General features: G+C 38.8%; 1 protein-coding gene across 9 annotated transcripts in view; it reads left to right on the top strand.

Moving 5' to 3' along the window:
• The first annotated feature begins 24,495 nt into the window (after window positions 1-24,495).
• UNC5D (unc-5 netrin receptor D) overlaps window positions 24,496-25,058 on the top strand; it is a 552,225-nt gene continuing 551,662 nt past the window's right edge. For 8 of the 9 annotated variants that reach the window (XM_043564514.1, XM_043564523.1, XM_043564505.1 and 5 more), the window contains exon 1: window positions 24,497-24,826. In XM_043564514.1, the coding sequence (XP_043420449.1) occupies window positions 24,724-24,826 (103 nt within the window). In that variant the 5' untranslated portion in view covers window positions 24,497-24,723. Of the gene's footprint in view, window positions 24,827-25,058 lie in introns of all 9 variants that reach the window. The other variant, XM_043564469.1, reaches the window with a different exon arrangement.

Genomic DNA, 25,058 nt, shown 5'->3' with positions numbered 1-25,058 from the left:
ACATTTTCACCAACACTTGTTATTTTCTGTTTAGTTTTGTTTTTTGTAATAGCCATCCTAATGAGTGTAAAGAAATAGCTCATTGTGGTTTTGACTTTCTGTATCTATTAAGATGATCATACAATTTTTATCTTTAATTCAATGCATTAATATAATGAAAGATTAAAATAATACATCAAACTGAAAATCTTTTGCATAGCAAAAGAAACAACAAAATGAAAAGACCACGTATGGAATGGGAGAATTCCATGATCCTAATGACTTGCATTATCCTAATGACTAGTGATATTGAACATCTTTTCATGTTCTTATGAGCTATCTGTATATTTTCTTTGGAGAATGTCCATTTCTTTTTCAGAATCATTGAGATGATCATGTGTCATTTTTTCCCCCTCCGTTCTCTTAATGTGGTATATATCTCTGATTGGTTTTTCTGTTGAATAATTCTTGCATCCCACTTGGTCATGGTATATACTCCTTTATTATGTTGTTGAATTTAGTTTTCTACTATTGTGTTGAGCATTTTTTCATCAATATTGATAACATCTTAGGTTGTTTCCATGTTTTAGCCATTGTAAATATTATTTCAGTGAATGTGGAGTGCAGATACCTCTTTGAGATAGTGATTTCTTTACCTTCAAATACATACCCAGGAGTGGAATTGCCTGATCATATTCATTACTTAATTTTTAATTTTTTGAGGAACTTCCATTGTTTTTCCACAGTTGCTATACCGATTTACATTCACACAAACAGTGCACAGTGTTTCCTTTTCTCTATCTCCTGGCCAGCACTTGTTATCTCTTGTCTTTTTGATAATAGGCCAGTCTAACAGATGTGAGGTGGTTATCTCACTGTGGTTTTGATCTGCATTTCCCTAATGATTAGAATATTCAGCACATTTTCATGTACTTGTTAGCCATATGAATATCTTTTTCAGAAAAATCTCTGGACAGGTCCTTTGACTATTCGTAGTTGTATTATTTGTTTTTTGACTATTGTATAAATTCTTTATATTTTTTAATATTAAACACTTATCAGACATGTAGTTTGTAAAATATTCTCCCACTCCATACGTGATCTTTTCATTTTGTTGTTTCTTTTGCTGTGCAAAAGATTTTCAGTTTGATGTATTATTTTAATCTTTCATTATATTAATGCATTGAATTAAAGATAAAAATAGTATGATCATCTTGATAGATACAGAAAAAAACCACACTTGACAAAATTCAAAATCCATTTATGATAAAAACTCTGAACAAACTGAGTATAGAAGGAATGTACCTCAACATAATAAAGGCCATATATGACAAGTTCATGGGCAACATCATACTCAATGTAGAAGGTTGAAAGCTTTTCCTCTAAGATCAGGAACAAGTCAAGTTTGCTCACTCTCACCATTCCTATTCAACATAGTGCTTGAAGTCTCCAGAGAAACTGGGCAATAAAAAGAAATAAAAGGTATCCAACTAGTAAAAGAAGAGGAGAAGTTATCCTCATTTGCAGATGACACAATTTTATATAGAGAAGCTCCTGAAATTCTACCAAAAATCTATTCAATATAATCAACAACTTCAGTACATTTCAGAAAACAAAATCACATAAAAATCAGTAGTGTTTATATACACAACAATAAATTGTATGTAAAATAAATAAGTAAAACAATCCCATTTATGATAGTATCAAATAACATACCTAAAAATAAATTAAACCAAGGGAGTATAAGATCTGTACACAGAATACTACAAAGTGCTCATAAAATAAATTTAAAAAGACACAAATAAATGGAAAGATATCTTGTGTTCATGGGTTGGAAGAATTGATCATATTAAAATGCTCATACTACCCAAAGCTACCTATAGATTCAATGCAACTCTTAATCAAGATTCCATTAGGTTCTTTTACAGATAGAAAAAACAATCCTAAAATTTGCTTGGAACCACACACACACACACACACACAAACGCACAAACAATAAACAAAGCAATCTTGAGAAAAAGGAACTGGGGTATCTGGGTGGCTCAATCAGTGAAGCGTCCGACTTCATCTCAGGTCATGATCTCTCAGTTCTTGGGTTCAAGCCCAGCATCGGGCATTGTGCTGACAGCTCAGAGCCTGGAGCCAGCTTTGGATTCTGTGTCTCCCTCTCTCTTTGTCCCTCCCCCACTTGCACTCTGTGTTTCTCTTTTTCAAAAATAAACAGTAAAAAATTTGTTTAAAAAGAATTAATGCTGAAAGTATCACACTTCCAGTTTCAAAGTCTACTACTGATCCATAGTAATCAAAACAGTAAAGTATTGGTATGAAAACAGACATATAGACCAGATCAAATGTCCAAAAATAATCTCAAGTATATACAGTCAACTAATATTTGACAAGGAAGCCAAGAATACTCAACAGAGAAAAGACAGTCTCTTCAATAAATGGTGCTGAAAAAACTTGGATATCCATGCACAAAGGAATGAAAGTAGACCCTCCTCTGATGCCACTCACACAAATTAAATTGAAATAGAATAAAGACAAATGTAAGACCTGAAACTATAAAACTTCTAGAAGAAAACAGAGGGTAAAATCTCCCTGACTCTGGTGTTTGCAACGAGCTTTTGGATAGGGCACCAAAAACACAAGTAACAAAAGCAAAAATTAGTGAGACTACGTCAAACTAAAACATATACCTTTCTTAAATCATTTTTGTTTGGCTTCAGTAATAGAGTAATGCTTTCATAGAATGAGTAAGGAAGCATTCCCTCATCCTCAATTGCTTTGGAGGTATTAGAGAAGGTTCAATGTTAAGTTTTCTTTAAATATTTGATAGGATTTACCAATAAAGCCAGACAGTACTAGGCTTTTCTTTGTTGAGATGCTTTAAATTACTAATTCAATTTCCCTACTAAAAGTAGATCTATTAAGATTTTCTATTTCTTCATGATTCAGTCTTGATAGATTGTGTGTTTCTAAGACTATGTTTATTTCATGTAAGTTATATAATTTTTTGGTGAATAATAGTTCAGAGCACCCTCTTATAATCCTTTTTTATTTCTGTATAATTGGTTAAAATGTCCTCACTTTCTTTTCTGATTCTAGTTATTTGACTTTTCTCTCTTTTTCTCTTAGTCAGTTTAGCTAAAAGTTTGTCAATTTTGTTGACCTTTTTGAAGAACCACATCTTGGTTTCACTGATTTTTCTCTAATGTTTATTCTCTATTTTGTATCTCCCTGCTGTAGTCTATGTTAACATTACAATTATAAATTTCCCTCATAGGATTGCTTTGGCTGCATCCTGTAAGTTTTGGTATATTGTGTTTTTATTTTCCTTTGTCTCAAGATATTTTCTAACTTTATTTATGATTTTTTCTTTGACCCATTATTGGTTTGCATGAGCTCTTAAATTTCCACATACTTGCACTTTTGCAGTTTTCCTTCTTCTATTGATTTGTAGTTTTATTCCACTGTAATCAGAAATTACTTTGTATGATATTAATCTTTTTAAATTATGAAAATTGTTTGTGGCCTAATATATGGTCTATCCTGGTGACTGTTCTACATGCACAAGAGAAAAATATATATTTTGCTGTTTTGGGGAGGAGTACTCTGTATATGTTTGTTAGGTTCAGTGTTCATGTCTTCTATTTATTTATTTATCTTCTACCTAGTTGCTCTATCTATTATTGTAAATGGGGTTTTGAAGTTTTCTACTATTATTGTAGAGCTATTTCTCACTTAAATTCTGTCAGTGTTTGCTTCATATATGTTGGAGCTTTGATGTTTGGAACGTATATGTTTATAATTGCTCTTTCTTCTTAGTGAATTGACACTTTAATCAATTTACAATGTTCCTTCTTTGTATTTTATCTTGTAACAGTTTTTGACAGTCTATTTTCTCTGATTTTAGTATAGCTACCTTTACTCTCTTTTGGTTACTATTTATGTGAAATGTCTTTCTCATCCTCATACTTTCAACTTAGCTCCATTCTTAGACATAAAATGAGTCTCTTGTAGACAACACATAGTTGGATTCTGTGTTTATACCCATTCTACCAATCTAGGTGTTTTGATTGGGAAGTTTAATCCATTTGCAAATTTTAAAGGAATTACTGATGGGAACTTATTTTGACATTTTGTTATTTTCTGTATGTCTTATAGAGGCCACTTTTAGGCAACAGGCTTGAGCAATGGAAAAGTGAGTAAGGTAAAAGGTCCCACAGTGACCACAGGGCTGAATGCAAATAGGCCCATTAGTGACCCATAGCCCTAGTTGACCAATGAGCTGCTTACAATCAGGCACAGATACCAAAAAAAGAAAATTCCATGTCTCCTCAACTTCCCTCCTTTACTACAGCCTCCAACCACTGCCTCCTGGCAGGTAGTCTCTCCTTTGCTCTTGCTCATTGCTTTCTTGCAGTGTATTCAACTAACTTCTATCTCCTTTGTTCTGCTTTGGGTGAATTCTTTAACCACCTATGCCTCCTGACTGTACCTAAGAGTCATGTTTCTATTTCTCCTTTGAATTCAGTTGCCTCTTTACTGAGTCAATTTATTGTATTTTAATTTCAGAGCCCTGAAATGGTTCATTTTATCCAGTTTGAATGTTTTTTTTCTTTTTTTCTTTTTTGCAGACAGGATTCACAGAATGTCTCTTCTTTGAATACATTTATATGTATTCATATAACTGCTAAAAACTCTGCTAAATCCAGCCTCTTGGTCCAGTAAATTTAAATGACTGTCCTTTTTTCTGAGTAAAGGTCACACCTTCCTGTTTCTTTGGGTGCCTCATAACTTTTGTTAAAAAATTGGACTTTTAAAATAATATATTATAGCAACATCCTGGGTCCTGTTCTGTTTTGTTTTTTCCTTTGTTTTGTTTTGAATGTCTTGCCCAGAATGAAAACATGGAATCTGTCTCCCACTCAGTGCAAGTGATGTTTCTTCTCAGTTTTTGATTTTTCTATTTTATGTTCTAGTCTGGTTCCCTAGGGTTTGCCCTTGTGTCTGCATAGCTTAGTGGTTAGGGAGTGATTTGGAAGGAGCTTGTAGCCAAATGCCCGAAGCCCATAAGGCTGCCATCCTATGCATTTAGATCTCTTTGTGGTTTAGGGAGCACATTCAAATTTACAGCCAGTTTTTGCATCTCCTTTGTCTGTCACTTTTTGCTGGATTCTCTCAGGTCTCCTTTGCTCCTACGTGGTCTCCCAGTCACCCAGCTGTGTAGAGAGAACTTATCAGCACTTCTATGGCTTTCACCTTTGCAGAATCTCCCATTAATTTCTGCATGATTGCTTGCCACAACTTGGGACCTCAATCTTGGGATGGCACAGGTACAGCTGTTTCCCATTCATTTCCTATTGAGCTTTTCCATTTAAAGCTGATAAAGCTAGAAGATGTCACCCCTGCCTCAAATTGAGTCTCCCACTCTGGTGGCAAAGCTGCTAGGATGGTTGTCACTCTTATTCTGGCAAAGCTACAGCTCTTACCAGTCAAGTTAGAAGGAGGGATAGGAGTGTCCGTGACCAGAAGGCCACAGACTCCCACTGTTCTTACCCTCAAACTCTTCTCATTTTGTCTTCTTGGTTTGTCTCACTCCCCCCCCCACTTTTAGAGCCTTGAAATGGCTTATTCTTAATCCAAAATCTTTTTTTTTTCAGATAGGATTCACAGATACTCAGTGCATACATAGGCAGAGGTTTGTCTTCTTTATCAATTTTGAATACTCTGAAATAGTTGTATTCTGCAGTCCACCAAGGTAAGTTAGATAAAACAATACCTCTATGGATTGTATTCTATTTTGCTTCTTAATTCTATTTTCATAAATTCTGTCTTGCAAACTTCTGTCTTCAGGTATTTGGGGACAGCTATATCAACCAAACTCTTATCGAACATCCCTATGTACTAATTGTGTGCTGGGTTAAAAACATATGGAGATGACACATTCTCTGTAATCTTCCTGAGGGAAATCATCTATTTAGTCTTTTTGTTGGACATCTTGTTTCTTGCTCTTGTTTTCAATTATGTTATTTCATGAAATCTTATAAAAAGTCTTATTTAAATTGTATAAATGAAATTGCAGTATCTGAATTTTTCTGTAATATGATTCTTCCGTTTGCTGATTTTGTTGATGGACTCTCATTGAAGGTATTTGTCACACGTAGAGTAAGTTTATATTTGTCTGGATTTTATGGGAAAAAATCCTGGTGTTCAAAGGTTCTCTTTCCAGAGAGGACATTCTTTTTCTTCTTCCACATACCCTGGGATACTACCCACCTAGCACAAGTTAGTTTCATGGTTTCAATTTTCTATAACCACCTAGATAATATAATTTTGACCCTCAAACCTACATTAGCAAAGGCCTCATTTAAAATTCTTAGAAACTTTTTTCTTAACCTAGGCCAAGATAGATGAGTCTTTTTGTGGCTTCTCTTTGTTGATAAGTGGATATTTCTGGTCCTTGTTTGCAGTTTTGCTGAAGTACTTAATGGGTCTCTGGTTTGTATGCAGGTCTCAAATCAGATTCCTTCCTTTTGGAAGACCCAAGAGCCTCTGGTCCTCAGAATTAGCATTAAAATGCAAGTCCATTGGGGCCCTTAGGTGGCTCAGTCAGTTGAGCTTCTGACTTTGGCTCAGGTCAGGATCTCATGGTTTGTGGGTTCCAGCCCCAGGTCGGGCTCTGTGCTGACAGCTCAGAGCCGGCAGCCTGCTTCAGATTCTCTGTCTCCCTCTCTGCCCCTCCCCCACTCGCACCCTGTCTCTGTCTTTCTCTCAAAAATAAATAAACATTAAAAAAATTTAAAAAAATGCAAGTCCATAGGCTGTAGACTTTCTTAAAGTCTACAAGACAACCACAGCCTCAAAGCTTATCATTCTGATTCCCAGGTCTTTATTTTTGGCCTCTGCATTTCCCCCTTAATTAGAAGGGACTTGACCACGCACCATAGAAAAGTTTGTGATATTTTATCCAGTATTTCTAGTTTTGTTTTCTTTTTTCCAGGTGCCTGAAGCAGAAATCGCCTTAGTGGTTTTAGTAACTTTTAAAGTTTAGTTTCTACTTAGAAAATCATACGTGTATAAATAATGTTTGTTCACTAGTCTCCATTCAAGTAAGTATAATTTAAAAAATACAGTTAACCTTTGAACAATACAGGCTTGAACTGTTTGGATCCATTTATATGTAGATATATTTTCTTTTTTTTTTTTAATTTTTTTTCAACGTTTTTTATTTATTTTTGGGACAGAGCGAGACAGAGCATGAACAGGGGAGGGGCAGAGAGAGAGGGAGACACAGAATCGGAAACAGGCTCCAGGCTCTGGGCCATCAGCCCAGAGCCCGACGCGGGGCTCAAACCCACGGACCGTGAGATCGTGACCTGGCTGAAGTCGGACGCTTAACTGACTGCGCCACCCAGGCGCCCCAAAGATATATTTTCAATAAACATATTTTTAAAACTTTTGGAGGCTTGCAGCATTCGAAAAAAACTTGCAGAGAAACCGCATTGCCTAAAAATGTTGAAACACGAGTAAAAAGTTATGGCATGAATCCATAAAATGTATGTAGATAGTGGTGCCACCATAAGATATACACAAATCTATTATAAAAAGTTAAAATTTACCAAAACTTACCCACACACTTACAGGCCATCTGTGGCACCATTCATAGCTGAGATAAATGTAAACAAATGTAAGGATTCAGTATTAAATCATAACCATACGTAGTACACAACTGTACTACATACTGTACTGTTGTAATTGTGTGGCCACCTCCTGTCACTATTACAGTGAGCTCAAGTGTTGTATCTGCTTAGAATGCCATGTGGTCCTAATCATCTCCGCATGAACAGTTCATCTCTCCAGTAAATGTGTATCACGTAAAAAAGTGATCTCTTGCATTTGTTGTATATTTTTCCTTGTGTTTAGCACGATACTGTAAATTTTTAATAACACTATGGGACCCACACAAAGTGCCACCAGCAATTCTGGAGGTACTCAAGGAAGCAAAGGAAAGTTGCAACATGACAAGAAGAAGTTGAATTGCTTGATATGTACCATAGATTGAGGTCTACAGCTGTGACTGCCCATCATTTCAAGATAATAAATCCAGTATAAGGATCACTGTAAAAATAAATAAATAAATAAATAAATAAATAAATAAAAGGAACTTTGTGGAGCCATCACTATAGTTAAGCCAACTGGCATGAACATGTGGGACTTTTCGTGTCTTTTTATCTCTTACTGAAAATGCATCATTTAAGTGGGTGTGCGATTGCTATGAGGAAGGCATACCTGTAGACTCTAATGTGATGCAAGAGAAAGCAAAGTCATTATATGACAATTGAAAACAAAAAGAAGGTGAGGGATCTAAAGCTGGAGAATTTACTGGCAGCAAAAGATGGTTTGATAATTTTAGAAAGAAGTTTTGTGGCTAGGTTGACTGGGGTAACACCAGGTCCTGAAGCCTATACCCAGCCTGTCCCCTGGATGTTGCCAGAGGCTCTTGGTCACATAGCAAGAAAGAATTCAAGAGCAGACCAGATACAACATTAAGCAGCGTAAGTAGGAAAGTTGATTAATGGGAGAGTACATCCATTATCAAGATGTGAGAGTGGGCGAGCTAGAGAGATGTGCCCAGGGTTTGGGTCTCTATTTCTTATTGACAGTTGTTAACTAGGACACGGGGTATTTACTGTTTGGGGAGGAGATTTTTTTTGAGATCAGGGTTCACACCTTTTTTTCCCTTACTTGGTCAGGGTTCCTTCCTTTCTTTGTCTTGGGCCTGTCTGGTTTGATCCAGCTTCTTGTGGCTCTGATTTTGGAGAACTGCTAAGACAGGTCTCTAACTTTCCCTATAGTAGGCCATGACTCCTCCTTTGCTGGCCCCCCAGACCTCCTGTTAAAACCTAACTTACTGCCTACTCTAACAGTTTGGCTTAAAACTGCAAGATAACAGGGGCGCCTGGATGGCTCAGTTTCTTAGGCCTTGATTTCTGCTCAGGTCATGATCCCGATGTCATGGGGTCGAGCCCTGCTTTGGGCTCTGTGCTGAGCTGGGAGCCTACTTAAGATTCTCTCTGTCTCTGCCCCTCCCTCCTACTCATGCTCTAAAATAAAAAAATAAAATAAAATAAATTGCAAGGTAACAGTAGCAGTAGCTTCTGCCAACCAAGTGGCAGCCAACAAGTTCCTGGGTGCCATTAAGAGAATCATTGAGGACAAAGGATATCTTCCTGAACAGGTTCTTAATGCAGACTATTCTGGGGAATAAAATGTCACAAAGGACATTTATTAATAAGAGAGAGAAATGAGCACAAGCATTTAAGGCAGGAAGGAATAGGCTAAGTCCAATATTTTGAGCAAATACTGTTGGGTTGATGATCAAGACAACCCTTATCTACAATATATAAAGCTACTGACCCTCCGGCCTTGAGGAGAAAAGATAAACACCAGCTGCCTGTCTTTTGGTTTTACAATAAAGAGGCCTGGACAATGAGAACCTTTTCCTGGATTGGCTATGGTGATGCTTTGTCCCTGAAGCCAGGAAGTACCTTGCCAGTAAGGGACTGCCTTTTGAAGTTCTTTTGATATTAGAGGATGCTCCTGTCACCATGAATTCAACAACAAAGGTATCAAAGTGATCTATTTGCTCTAAAACACAATGTCTGTAATTTAGCTTCTAGATCTGGGGGTCATAAGGACCTTTAAGGCATATTATACACAGTAAGTACTGTAAGAAAAGGACGGATTATCAACCCTATGGAAGAGAACCTTGATGGAGAGAACATCATGAGTCTGAAAGGATGACACCATTAAAAATGCCATGAATGTTATTAAAAAAGCCACGAAAGCCATCAAGCCAAAAACAATAGATTCTCATTGGAGAAAACTACATCCAGGTGTTGTATATGACTTCACAGGATTTGCGAAACAAACAATCAAGGAAATCATGAAATAGATTGTGGATATGGCAAAAAAGGTGGGAGTTGAAGGGTTTCAAGACTTGGATCTTAGAGGAATTTAATAGCTAAGAGACACTACACTGGAGGAATTAACTAAAGACAACTTGATGGAGATGAGGGCTTCTGGACTAGTGCCAGATAATGAGGAAGACAAACGCAATGCCAAAAGAACAAACCGACATTAGACAACTTGGCAGAAAGGTTGTGATTGTTCAAGATTCTTTGTGTGTTCTTTTAGAGCATGGACCCTTCTATGATATGGGCACTGAAACTAAGGCAAATAGCAGAAAGATAGATACCATAAAGAAATATTTTTAGGGGTGCCTGGGTGGCTCAGTGGGTTGGGCGTCCGACTTCAGCTCAGGTCATGATCTTGTGGTTCATGAGTTTGAGCTTCACATCAGGTTCTGTGCTGAGAGCTTGGAGCCTGGAAACTGCTTTGGATTCTGTGTCTCCCTCTCTCTCTGCCCCTCCCCTGCTCGTGTTCTGTCTTTCTCTCTCTCAAAAATGAACATGAAAACATTTTTCAAAAGGAAACATTTTTAGAGACATTAAAAAGCAGAAAACCCAGGCAGAAATTATGACGTATTTCTGTAAAGTTAACACCGAGAGTGCCTGCCCCTCTCACCTCCCCTTCTGCCTTTGCCACCTCTAAGACAGAAGACCAACCCCTCCTCCCCTTCCTCCTCTTAAACGTGTTCAATGTGAGGACAATGAGGAGGAAGACCTTCACGATAATCCAACTTCCATTTAGTGAATAGTAAATAATGATCATGCCATACAGTTAAAAAAAAAATCTGTTGTATATGTGTGAGTGTCTTTGTGTGAAAAATCTACTCACTGTACAGCAGGAACCATATGAGACATTTTGTGCCATCATCATCATCTAAGTATTCATTGTGGAAAACATGATGTATATGACTCACGTGGAAGCAGGTAGCCTGCCTTTACATAGGCATAGGTGAGTGATATTATATAATTAATAATGTGTTCATTTTTTATTGTTTTATAACTTTGCTTTCAAAGAATTATATTACTGGACTGTAGGTCTCTCTCTCCTAATCAGAGAAATTATGTATCATCCTAGCATCATAGGTAAGTGGTTTTAAAAAATAACTATTTTTCTAAAACTGTATTATGAATGTGACTGTATTACTGTATTTCCTAAAATTTTATAATAATTAGTTCATTAGTGTATAGGCTAGGCTACCATGAAGCAATCATATCGATTGCATAAGGCTGCCATACAATAAACATACTGCTGTTGCTTTATTGGTACATGAATCGTTATTATACCTGTAAATAAATATGAATTTCTTTTTCACATTATCTTTTCAATTTTATGTCTAGTGTTAGTAATATGTATGACATCTACACTGTTTTGTATTATATAAGACAATATTGATGTAGGTACTGACAGACAATTCATCTTGTAAACAGATGAGGTAAACTTGCGGTATTGATAAATATACTATAGGACTCTGAGTGTATTTTATCTTACTTATGATTTTCTTAACAACATTTTCTTTTCTTTAGCTTCATTTGTTGTAAGAATACAATATATAATACATATAACATATAAAATATGTTTTAATCAACTATTTATATTATCAGTAAGGCTTCTGGTCAACAGTAGGCTCATGGTAGGTAAGTTTGGGGGTAGTTAAAAGTTATACATGGACTTTTGACTGTGTGGGCATTCTATACTTCTTTAAAAATTTTTTTAATGTTTATTTTTGAGAGAGAGAGAGACATAGAGTGTGAATGGGAGAGGGTCAGAGAGAGAGGAAGACACAGAATCTGAAGCGGGCTCCAGGCTCTGAACTATCAGCACAGAGCCTGCATGAACGGCGAGATCTGATCTGAGCCAAAGTTGGATGCTTAACCAACTGTGCCACCCAGGACCCCCTGGCATTCAATACTTCTAACCCCAGCATTGTTCCAAGGTCAACTTTAATGAATTACAGTAGCTGAATCATCCTGAACCTTGTTAAAAAATTAGAATGATAGCATTGTAGTTCATTCATAATTTTAATGAGAATGGGCATATTTTGCTTTATAAATTTGGCTCTGAGTTTGGAATAATCAATGATAAGAGTGTCTTCTTTTTAATTACTTTTAGTCAGAATATATATGCAAAGTGTAGCAAACATCTTTTTAGCATCTGTAGAGATGACCACAAAATTTCAAGTACTCAAGTACTAGAATATTTTTGTCCAGCAAGTGACAGGTGTTATCACCTTCAGGCAAGGAATCTCACTCCACCAGTACCTAGTTCCAGGATGTCAACTCACTCCATGGTTTGATGTGGCAAGAAACACATGAGTCACACAAACATTAGATCAAATGAGGTTTACTCCCAAACACAAGACACAGAGCACATCAACTTAGGCCCCCACACCCAGCAGGTCTCCTCCCAAAGTGACACAGAGTGACAGTCTGCATGCACCCCTCTCCTGGAAGCAAAGGACCTTGGCCCCTCCCCCATGGAGTCTGAAATTCAGAAAGCTGGGGGGAGCATGGCTTAGGGTCACATGATGCACACCCTTAATCAGAACAAAGAAGCACAAGTCTAGCCATGAACAGGGAAGAATACTCTCAAACAGGGAGATATGCCCAGTACAGAATGTGGGGGTTCCTTATTGTCCATAAGGAAATGCTTCAGGCCCAAGGCCACTCTTAAACAGCCATGCAGGTTGGAAATATTGCATGCATGAAAGGAAACAAACTGCCTTTCCCAACAATTTTCTTCTATTGAACCTCTTTGCATTCCTGAAAAATCCCTACTTAGTCATATTTTACATATATGTGGGTGTATATGTAAGTGTATATATTTTAAATACATATTTTATTTATTATATTTACACACACATATACATGTATAATACATTTGCTTTAATTTAGAGCTTTGTAGGTATATCCATATAGAATTTATTTGATATGTAATTTTCTGTTTCTGGTACATACTGTACATTTCAGTGAATTATACTAGTTTCATAACTAGAAAGGAAGTTTTTCTTAAACTTCTTTGTCAAGTTTTGAATTTCAAAAGAAATACATGCTCAGGGTGCCTGGGTGGCTCTGTCGGTTGAACTTCCCACATCAGCTGAGGTCATGATCTCACAGTTTGCGAGTCTGAGCCCCGCGTCAGGCTCTGTGCTGACAGCTCAGAGCCTGGAGTTTGCTTTGGGTTTTGTGTCTCCCTCTCTCTTCCCCTCCCCAGCTCGTGCTTTGTCTCTCCTTCAAAAATAAATAAAAACATTTAAAGAAATAAAAAAATAAAGAAATACATACATGAGCATTTTATCTAGTGGAATAATGCAAAGATGCATAAAATAAAGTTAGCAATCTCTTCCCACTCTCAAAGCTTTCCCCACTTTATTTGTACATTTTTCAGTTTATAAAAATACATAAATACTTTACATATTTAAATTTTCTTGTTTTTTTTTTGTTTTGGTGCTTTATTGTTCTTATTAAAATGGAATCCATACTATTCATGACTTACTTTCCTCACCTGATGACATTGGATATATTGGGTATTCTTATACACACGTATAGACGGAGCACACGTTTTTTAATGGTTACACAATATTTCATAATAAGGATGAACTGCAATTGATTCACATTTTCCTTCAGTTGATGAATATCCAGATAGGATTTACAAAGAATTTGTTATTGTTTTGTTTTTATTTGCCTCTATAAAAAATAAACATCTTTGTATATATAAGTTATATACAAGGATTTTCAAGTTTATAAAGATAAATTTATCGAAGTGCCACTATAGTTCAATATATATTCTCAGAAAAGTTTCCCAAAAGGTTTAGTAACTCACACTCATCAGTAAAATATGAGTGAGCATTTCTTCTTCATATCATTGTTTTGTAAGTATGTTATAGGTGAACAGTAGAGTAACATTGTATATTAATTTTTTTTTACATTTATTCATTTTTGAGAGACAGAGAGAGAGACAGAGTGTGAGCGAGGGAGGGGCAGAAAGAGAGGGAGACATAGAATCAGAAGCAGGTACCAGGCTCCAAGCTGTCAGCACAGAGCCCAACGTGGGGCTCGAACCCATGAACCCCGGGATCATGACCTGAGCCAAAGTCGGACGCTTAACCAACTAGGGTTAAGCCACCCAGGCGCCCCTTTCTATTTAATTGGCTTTTCCCAGACTACTAATGAGATTGATCACTTCATGTATGTATTTTCCATTGGATTTTCTCCTTTAGATAATTGCCTTTCTTGGGCTATAATATTACCAAATTCCTTTCAGCTATCAATATACAGAAGCATGTTATTATTAGAAATAGTAACTTTTTTGTCATTTAAGTTTCCCATTTTACTGTTTTTTGATGTTATGAAGTTACAGTGTTTGGACATAATTTTTAAAATGATTTTGTGTATAACTTACATAGAGAAAAAGGCACAAATCACAATTGTATAAATAATTCATCACAAAATGAACACAGCCATGAAGCCATCACCCAGATTAAGAAATAAGACAACATCAGCAGCCAAAATTCTCCCCTGTGTCTCCTTTATTCATCATGATCTCCCTCATGCCTCACTTTTAACAACATGATTTAGTTTTGCCCATTTTCAAAATGTATATATGTAAACATATTTTTTAAGTTTATTTATTTTGAGAGAGAGAGAGAGAGAGAGAGAGAGAGAATCTCAAGCAGGCTCCACACTGTCAGCACAGAGTTCTATGTAGGGCTCAAACCCATAAACCCTGAGATCATGACCTGAGCCAAAACCAAGACTGGGACATTTAAACATATGTACACATATTTTGAACACATTATAATTTCATTGTTTGGTACAATTTTAATGTTACTAACATTTTCATCTTTTTATTGCTTTTCTTCTCTGTTTTCATATTTGTCCTTTCATATGGTTTCTTTTTCCTTCTTCCTGAAGAACTCCCCCTGTTAGCACTTCTATTAAATTGTATGTGCTGATGATAAATTGTCTCAATTTTTATTTGTTTAAAAAAAAAAGTGTACTCACGTTACTTTCATTTTGAAGGGCTTTTTCACTGAATACAGAACTTAAGTTGGCCTATTTTTCATTTTTTTGATGATACTTCTCCACTGTCTCATAACTTCTTCCCTTGTGTTGAGATAGGAGCAATTATTATCATTACCCTGCCATTCTTTTGTTTTTACTGCTTCCTTCTAAAAAAATGTTTAGGCATTCTTTTTTTCCCTTCTTCTTTGAACGGTTTTCTTTGCTATGGTGTAGTTTTATTTTGTATTTTTCTTCAGCTTTTTGACAGTTTTGAATCTTTTTCTTAATGAGTTTCATTGATTTTATCAAATTTCCATGCATTATCTTTTCAGTATTGCACCTGTCCTTTCTTTGTTCTTGTCTTCTACTACAGAAATTCCAAATCAGAGCTTTCTAGAATTTAATATGTGTCTTATGCTCTTTTCTCCATTTATTTTTGTTTGTTTCTCAGTGCTTAATTCTGGATATTTTCTTCTGATCTCTCTTTCACATCACTAAATATCTCTTTATCTGTGTCTATTATAATGTTACCCACTCAATAAATTCTTAATTTCAATTACTATATTCTTTAGATCTAGAATTTCTATTGGATTATTTTAACTTTTCTAGTTCACTTATTAAATTTTCCATATTTTCATGTAATTTGCTAAAAATATCAATCATATCAACATAATGATCTGTGTCTCTTAATCTTTTATGCGTAAAAAATCACTTAAAATATTCTATACTATAAATTAAATTAATTACATTACATAGATACTTATTTCAGACTGATATTCTGATGATATCATTCCATGGATTTCGGCACCCACGATGGCTGATGTTAAATCTGTTTCTTTCCATGTAATATGTATTTTTTTAAAGTATTTTTTTAATCCCAGAAAATTTTCATTTTCTGTATCCCAGAAAGATATTTCTCCACCATTTCCTTTGTGATAATTTTCTGTAACTTTACTTTTTTTTTATATTTTAGAGAGAGAGGGAGAGAGAGAGAGAGCATGTGCGCGCAAGGGAGATAGAGAAATTATCTCAGGCAAGCTCCACACTCAGTACGGAGCACGAAGCAGGGCTCTATGACTCTGGGATCATGACCTGAACCCAAATCAAGAGTCTGATGATCACCCAACTCAAGCCACCCAGGTGCCCCAATTTCCTGTAACTCTTATATTTGTTAGAGTATCTCAATCTAGCCTCAAAGTCTCTTAAGTTTGCTTAAATTTTGAAATTAGACTTGCATTTTCTTCTATATTTGATGTCTCTTCAGTATTATTTTCAAATTAACTAATTGTGTCTTCATCTTTGCCAGTCTTGAGCCTTGTGTTTATTATTTTTTCATTACTTGACCATAACATCCAATTCCTTAGATTTATATTTTTTCTTAGCTACCAATACTTGTTTCATTTTGTTTGCTTGAATTCACTTATTATTCATTTTTTTTCTATTTTTGTAATAAAAGTAGTTCTTTCTCTTTTACTTGGAGCATCCCAGAAAAATACATTTTAAGTTCTATGATGCTTTTTTTCTATAAAGTGTGAACTGATGTTCAAATATTGTTTTAATTTTTCTGTATTTTTTAACCTTATGTTATCTGCAAGTGTGTTAGGACACTGGTTAGTATGCTCATTTTAAGGGAATGAATTATTTTTCTCTCCCCTCCCCACTATCATCTCTCTCCTTCTGGGATTACCACTCTTTGAATTGCAGATTTGTGGCTACCTCCACCTAAATCCAAGGAAATCTAGGTCTTATAAAAGTCATTCGGGACATCTGAGTTATAGTATTATTGAGAAATATGGTCAGCCCTTGAGTCAGAGTGCCGTTAGGTTCGGTTCCTAGTGAAGAAGCTGTGTCTTTGTTGCTTCCCTAAATAGCAGTCTTAGACTGGCTATTTTTTTCAGGCAATCCCCTAAAGTTGGGGGATTCCCTGCCAATCTCTTCTTTAAGGTATGCAACTGGCTCTGATGTCTCATTTGTCATGGAGCCATTTATTCCCTATGACAGTGCATTATTTAGACTTTCATATACCACTGCCTGCTTCTAGAGCCAGGATTTGGAAAGTACATGGATTTAACCCCACTCAGCATTTAGCAATTTTGTTCTATTGATGATCCACACAGATATGTATCCGGATTTTGAGCCAGGTTATGTGTCTTCCGTTTTCTTTTTGATATGCAGCCTCATTCTTTTGTGTCTAGAGCAGAGAAGCGTTAAGTAAAATTATGAGGGGCGCCTGGGTGGCTCAGTTGTTAAAATGTCTGACATTGACTCAGGTCATAATCTCACAGTTCATGAGTTTGAGTCCCACGTGGGGCTCTCTGCTGTCATTGAGGAGCCCACTTTGGATTCTCTATCCCGCCCCTCTCTGCCCTGCCCTGATTGTGCTCTCTTTTTTTCTTTCTTTCTCCAAACTAAATAAACATTAAAAAAAATTATGAGGTTGTCTTAGTAAGAAGTCATCTCCTTTTCTGAAAAAGTCTTAAAAAATACTTTGAAATATATCAGTCCTGTTTTCACACACACACACACACACACACACACACTCACACACACACACACACACACACACCCCACTGCTCTAGGTAGATATGCCAGTTCATTCATATACACACATACACATGTATGTATATATGTGTGTTCACATATGTGATATATATCCATGTGTGTAGAGATAGAATTCATTCATCTATATACACACAGTTCATTCATGTATACATATTTATAAACATTTATTCATATATATATAAATGAAATAGCACATCTACTCATAGTATGTATGTGTGTGTGTGTGTGTGTGTGTGTGTGTGTAATTTGCTTTCTCTTCTCAGTAGAGAAGTATGTTGTCAGTAGGTTGAGTGCAGGAAAATCAAAGGAGTTCTTGTCTGATGTTTTTGTTTGGATTAGTTTCTCACCAAAGCAGTAATAATGACCATGGTCTTCTAGCGATCCCCCCAAATCTACTCTAGAACTAGATCATCTGTCTCTAGAGAAATTGGTACTTGAATTGGGATGAAATCATCCTTATACCTGACAAGATGAGTGGAACATGTGGTTGAATTAAATTGCAAATGGTACTCTCTCAAATTTTATTTTCAGTAAAATACTACTTAACATGTAAAGCAGATCCTTTCTCCTTCCAAATGCATGACAGCCATTTACTAATGAATGCTTTTAAATCTACTGCCTGAGCCTTAAGATATAACAAATTATACATTCATAGGATTTTGTGGGGGGTGGGCTTTAAAGATGGAGACCGGAAGCAGGTATGGTAGAAGTTGGGCCATGAAAGTCAAAGCTATTTGAAAATTGGAAACAATTCTGTTTGTTAAGGTATCATTTTCTCTTTGCACACCTTTGGTTGGAATCATGTAACAGTTACTTAAGTCCTGTTTTAAAGAATCCACTAGAGTTGTCATCCTCCTAGTGACAGGGATTAATTTATAATATCTTATTCCAGATGAGTAGTCAAGGAAAGTGAAGGAAAAGGGAGAAGGCAAGCAGAAAATAAAAACTAAAATGGAAGAAAATTTGTTGCTCTTCTTCTCCTTCTTCCTCTTCCTCTTCTCCCTCTTCCTCCTCCTCCTCCTTTTGTTCTTCTCCTTCTTCTTCTACCTTTCAGAGAGCCATTCCTTTCTTTTCTTGGTGATTTCTAGTTAGCACTTGTCCAAATGGCTTATTATGGTTCCAACTTTTAGATCAATTCCTTTGATAGTACAAGCTACACCTAAATGTGCACACTAACATTCTGTTTGTCAGATTTTGTTCCAGAGGTCAGAGACTTCTTTTGGTTCCAGTACTCTGAACAGGTGCATCTTCCCTTCTACTCTCCAATTCTGACATACAGATATTCTCCTGTTTCCATCTGTTCCTTACCCCTTTTCTGGGAGAAAAATGGGTACCTTTAGTTGAAAAAGATATCTGCTGACCCTAGTCATGTCTGGATACTGGAACCTGCATCTAACCCTACTTTCCCACAACAATTTGCTCTGGGTGTTATGCCAGAACCAGGAAAATCAAACACCCCTAGATCTCATAATGTTCATGAGGGGATGGGAAGGTTGGAATATGAGTTTGTTCAACTTGTTACATTTTTGACTCTTGACTCTATTCTTTTTTTTTTAAATATTTTTAATGTTTATTCATTTTTGAGAGATGGAGAGAGACAGAGCATGAATGGGGGAGGGCAGGGCGAGAGGGAGACACAGAATCCGAAGCAGGCTCCAGGCTCTGAGCTGTCAGCACAGAGTCCGATGTGGGGCTTGAACCCACGGACTGTGTGATCATGACCTGAGCTGAAGTTGGACACTTAACCGACTGAGCCACCCAGGTGCCCCACTTGACTCTATCCTTGACCAGAACAGGGCAAGCATCGCCTCCAGCCTCAAGTCTTTTGATTGGAGATAGCTGTGTGGTTGACCTGTGTGTTCTGGTCAAGACTACATGGCAGCTATGACTTTCAACTATAAACCTACCTTATCTTTGGATGTCTCTTCCTTTGCCTCCTCCAGCAGGCACATGGCCTACTATACTCTAGATAAAGAGGAACAAATGAATGAATAGTTAATTGATGTCCCAAGGCAGGGCATGAAAGGAACAGAGATGAAACTGAGCAGGAAAAAATCTGTCCCAAATACACACCCCACAAAGTTTTGGCAGCACCTTCCACTTGACAGGAAGAGCCATGGCATTTTCTCCCAATGTGGGAAGATATCAGGCTGTCCCTCCGCTACCCCTAAGTGGTGGGATGTGTAAATTGTCACATTTCTGATGCTAACTGCCAAGGTCAGGTAACTCAGGGGCCGCGTGTTGTGCTGTCGTCCGAGGCTACATCTTTTATGAGTTAACACATCTCATCTTTCCTCCCCAGTTTATTATTCTTTTTAAGTGCTAACACATTAATTTTACTGCCAAAGAATTGTGTTTCTTGTTATTATTTTTAAGTTCTTTCATTCGTCTGTGTCAGCAGCTGAAGCTGAAACTCCAGGATGCACGATTCCAGGAAGAATTCCCTGGGTACCAAACGGAGAAGGCACACTTACAATGTCAGGAAAAAACTTGTTTAGTTAGACTCTTATCTCGGTGCCCTGCTGCCCTTTTTAAACAAATGTATTGGATTTTTGCACTTTATTGCTGCTTCATAGCCCAATATCTAAAATGGACTTCTCTCATTTTGTGTGAGAGGGTTTACTTAACAAACGATCCCATATTGCTTTTAACAGGGCAGACCGTTAACCTGGATTATTGTGCACCGATAGAACATGATGCGTGAAGAACTCCCAGCTCCTGGCTTTGAACATCCTTTTCTCCCCATGCTTCCAGCAGGTTCGTGAATCCTGAGCTGGGCCGTGAGCACGCGGTGCTGAATAAAATTTAACATGTTCTCTGAAAGTCGCATGCATTTCTAAAATGTGCTGCTCCGATTGAACAAGACCTTCCTGGGGAAATGACTGGCACGGAATATTCCCAATGGAAATATCACTCGTAGAATATCTCATTTACTTGTCTCGCCAAGTTCACCCGTTGAAGCTGGCAGCTGTTGCCCTTTAGTCCAGTTGATTTTTGGTCTTCCCTATTTATGATCATAATTGTATGATTCATAGAAATAGTGGCTTTTATCAGAAACGTCCGGCATTGGCAGAGCTAGAAATAAGTTGGGTCTTCAGAAACAGTAGTCAGGTTCTGGGAGGATGGAAGAACCTAACATGTTAACATCCCAAATGTGGGAAGACCGTCCTCTCTCTGTAACCCATGCCTATGAAAGGAGGGGAAGACTGCTCTCTCTCTTTCTATCATCATGGTTAGTAGAAAAGGATCCGCATGCAGCATAGAAAGGCCCGAAAAACACTAAGAGAAATTCTCAGAGCAGTTATAACTAAAATTTGCCTATTTAGTTCAGAAAGTTAGATAAAAGCACGGTGCAGAAATATATTGTGGAATTTCTTTCCAGCTCTTCTTTCCCTTAGTCATTGGGGAACGTTCCTAAGCCCATTTCCTCTCCGTTTCAGCTGCAGCTGTGTTCTGTTCCCAAGGGTCTGGATCTCACTGACTTCTGACACCTTGCTTTTGTTCAGATTTTAAATGAGGCACTTCCTGCTCCTAAAAGAATCCAGGTCTGTGGTTTAGGACAGCCCAAAAATATCTCCATACTTTTCAAAAGCTTCCATGTCTAGGGTCCTTTTTCTCTCTCCCGAGTGTCTGTTAGGTCTGCAGTAATCTAGATGCAAACTATAGTCTCTTTGCCATTTTTTCATAAAGCCACTTGTCTCCATATCCTTAGTGATGATTTGGAGCTCCCAGGAGAAAGGCCACATCTCAGCAGGCATGGCTTTCCACCAACTCCTGGGCTCCCCTCTTCCTTCTCCAAACCCTAGAACAACACATTCTTCCTTACTCATGTAGAATATTTCTACTTTCTTTAACTTCCCTTCGAGGTTTACTATTAACCAACAAAATAGGTTGGTTAAAAATCCTTAAATATTTTTTTCCAGACAAAGACAGAACTTTTCCTAAGGAATTGTAAGCCATTAAAAAAAAATTCATTATATTTGGAAGGATGTATGCCCAGTCTCTATTTCTCCTTCTCCAAGTTTGACTTGACTCAAACATTTTCTGGTTGGGCTAACAATGACCAAAAGGCAATGGAAGTAGAAATGTTCTACCTCTTTATCTTTGTGTATAAAGTGAGAGGCATGGTGCATTCAAACAACAAAGAATGGAGAAAAAAACTTTACCAAGTCTGTTCATGGAGTTAATATTTCCTGGTTACATCTAATACCTTTAGGGTGGCTGGAGTCCCAAGTAACCTGGTCTGGAACATATTTTGCATTTGTTATATAATTGCCCCAATTCCAGAATAGGTGGCTTAATTTCTGATTTGTTTGTACTGAGTATTCAAAATCATAATGTGGTATAGTTGAAAATGATGGCTCTTAAAAATGATTGATCTTAAAGTCATCTAGTCAAATACTCTCATCTTTCAGATGAGGAAACTGACACCAGGCGATGTTGACTTGCCTCAGGCTACACAGCCAGTCCCTGGCAGTGTCATTGGCCCGGTCCCTTGGTGTCCTGAGTCTCAGGATAGTTCTTCTACTATTCTTTGCTCCTGTTCCTTGGCTGGAGACATTGATTTTGGGCAGTGACTATTCAGTTTATTTCTCCAAATGGAATGGAATACAATTCACGCCTGTTTTAAAATAGCCAGAATTAGATTAATACAGGGTGTACTAATATATAGAACTTAATTAATACATGGTATATAATTCATACCTGGTATATAATATGTGGAGGGAATGCTGAAGATCCACCTTCTCCCAACCCGGTATTTAAATCGTACTGAGAAGAATGAGGTAGAATGTCTATTTCTGGACAACTGATTGAAAGGACAGTACCTCAGCCTTCATCTTGGGTTTACAGTCACACAAACCGGTGTCTCATTTTTGATGTCTAGCCACTTCCCTATGTGATCTTGGGAAAATCACTTTTATACTCAGCCTGACTTTCTTTGTCTGCCAAACAGGGATAATAATACCTACATTCTTGGGTTTGGTTCGGCTATGAAAACAAAGTATGTATGTGAAAGACCCAATCCTTAAACAGGGTATGAACTTAGAGCTTCTTGGTTTCTCTCCTTCTGTCTCATTTGTCATTGCAATTTGACTTGAATTATTAATTAATATTAGCTCATCTATTTCCCACATACTTAAAAAAATAAAATTGTTTTTACTATTGCTCTCCTCTGGGGACAGTAGTAATACTTCAATACTATCTTGGAAACATAGTAATTCTTTTGTCTTTTTTTTTTCTCTTTTCTTTTTTTTTTTAGAAAATACTCATTTGTGACAGAGCTGCCACATAGTCTTGAAGAATAAGGAAAGTCAGAGGATGAATGACTATTTTCCAGAAGACAGGTAAAGCATATTTGGTAGATTAATTCTCAATTCACCTTCTCAGAGGAAAAGGACAAAACACTCATTTACCAAGATTCTAAAGAGATTTTCCGGCAAGTCCCTAGCCGGCCCCACATTAGTCTTTGCTTTGAAGCATTCATTCCCCAGAGCTTGGGCTTCTTGACCAGGACCCACACCTTTTATTGAGCTACAAGAAGACTGGAGGAGACAACTGGCTCCTTGCCCCGGACATTCACACGCCTGGTGGCACTCGGGAGAGGGACTGCACACGTGCCTATCGGGGAATCAATCGTTCTGCCTACCATCTTCTTTTTCTTCAGAAGAAAGCGAGTGAACGCAATTACCTCATCCAGAACAATTACCACACTAAACTGTTTATTCTCCAGGGAAAGGTGTTTGGGAGCAGGGAGCACTTTGTGAAGACAGAGATGGATTTTTTAGAAGTACTACTTGTATCAATATCGAGTGTGGGCAGTGAGGGAACTGTTGGGAAGGTTTTCTTGCAAGCCAAGACTTCAGTTGCTGTTGGGGTCAGCCAGGCCAAAGGGGACCCATATTCTAAACAGTTGAGTTGTGGCACCATTTGGGGGCCCCAATATTGTGAGACTTGAGGCGTGCTCTGCCTGTGGAGTTTTGGACTCAGGGCCAATTCCTCAGGTGCGTTCTTTGCTCTGAAACTGTGTGGCCTAAGGCAATCTCTCTTAAGTTACTACAGCCGAGGGAAGAATACGAGGCAACCATGAGGTACTTTTAAAAGCAGTTAAATAAAGCTTTGACAGTTTATTCAAAATAAACCACACTTTTAAGAAAAAGTCTTCTTTCCTTCTTGTTACAAAGGCCAGCACGACTCTCCTTTCCCTGATACTTAGAAGAAAGGCGATTCCCAGGTCCCAGATGAAAACAAAACCATGAGGCATCAGAAATACGGACGCTTTCAGAAAAGTTAAAAAAAAAAAAAAGTAGAAAAAAAAATCTATCACATACCCCTCAACGCACCCCCGACTGTAATTTCCTCCACCTCTTTATTTATATGCATACATATTTCGCCTAGTTACAGTAATGGATTTATTCTACTGTTATTTCCCCCCACTTGGCATCTAAGTCTTTTTCCTTTTACTATTTTAGGCGTGCTGTCTGATCGGATGTTAAAAAATGGAAGAAGGAGAGGCAGGACTGAGAAAGGGCTCAAAGTTGAACGAAACAGAGGTTTCCGGGAAGCAGCCGACCCCGAGTCGCCCGCATCTTTCCGCGCCCGGTTCGCCTCGGAGAGGCCCGCAGGCGCTGCTCGCTCGCGCCCGTAGGCGTGCGCTCGCGTCCCCGAACTGGCCCCAGGCCCCGCCGCTCCGATCCGCGAGCGGGGGCTATTTGCCGAGAGCGGAGATACCCGGGAGCGCGTGCGGCGGCCGCGGCGGGGCTCACCTGCGCCCCCCGGACTCCCGCCCCGCGCGGCCCGCCGCCGCCCCGCCCCGGCCCGGCTCATTGGCTGCAGCTCGGAGGGGAGGAGAAGGGGCGGCCGCGGGCATCTCATTAGCGATGCGGCCTCGCTCCTCCGCCCCGTAGTCCCGAACCCGGCAGCGGCGGGAGCGCGGCGAGCGGCGCTGCGGGAACGACGCGCGACTCCGGTGGCAGCCGCGGCGGCAGCGGTCGCCCCGCCGCGGGAAGCTATGGGGGCGCGTGCAGGCTCCCGGTGCCCGGCCAGCGGCGGCTCGGAGCGCGCTGCTCCGAGGCTGTAGGGAGCCGCCGTGGATCAGTCACTCGCTGAAGACCTCCGGGACCCGCTCGTCTCGGCCCCCGGCTCGCCGTGCCTCTCCCGGGCGCCCGGGGCGTGGAAGAGGAGCCGGACTCCGAGCGGGGCGAGGAGCATGGGGAGAGCGGCAGCCGCAGGAGGAGGCGCTGGAGGGGCGCGCCGGTGGCTCCCGTGGCTGGGGCTCTGCTTCTGGGCGGCGGGGGCTGCGGCTGCCCGAGGTAAGCGCGGGGCAGAGCGGGCGGCGGGGCCGGGGGCGAGGCGAGGGGGCGCCGGCGAGACTGAGCGGGACCCGCGCCCGCGGCGTTGGCTTCGCAAGTTGCGCCCCGCGCCTTTCCGCGCGCGGACCCGACAGGGTGGGAATCGGGCGGAGGACCTCCGAGGGGACCCTGCCTCCCACCCCAAGTTTGCGATCAGCCGCAATCCTACAGGTTGCTGTGACCGGGGCCCCTA

The sequence above is a fragment of the Prionailurus bengalensis genome, chromosome B1 (genome assembly GCF_016509475.1).
Source record: "Prionailurus bengalensis isolate Pbe53 chromosome B1, Fcat_Pben_1.1_paternal_pri, whole genome shotgun sequence".
In the NCBI taxonomy this organism is placed as follows: Eukaryota; Metazoa; Chordata; class Mammalia; order Carnivora; family Felidae; genus Prionailurus; species Prionailurus bengalensis.
Note: the sequence above shows the minus strand (reverse complement) of the source record. Positions and strands in the feature narration are given on the sequence as shown.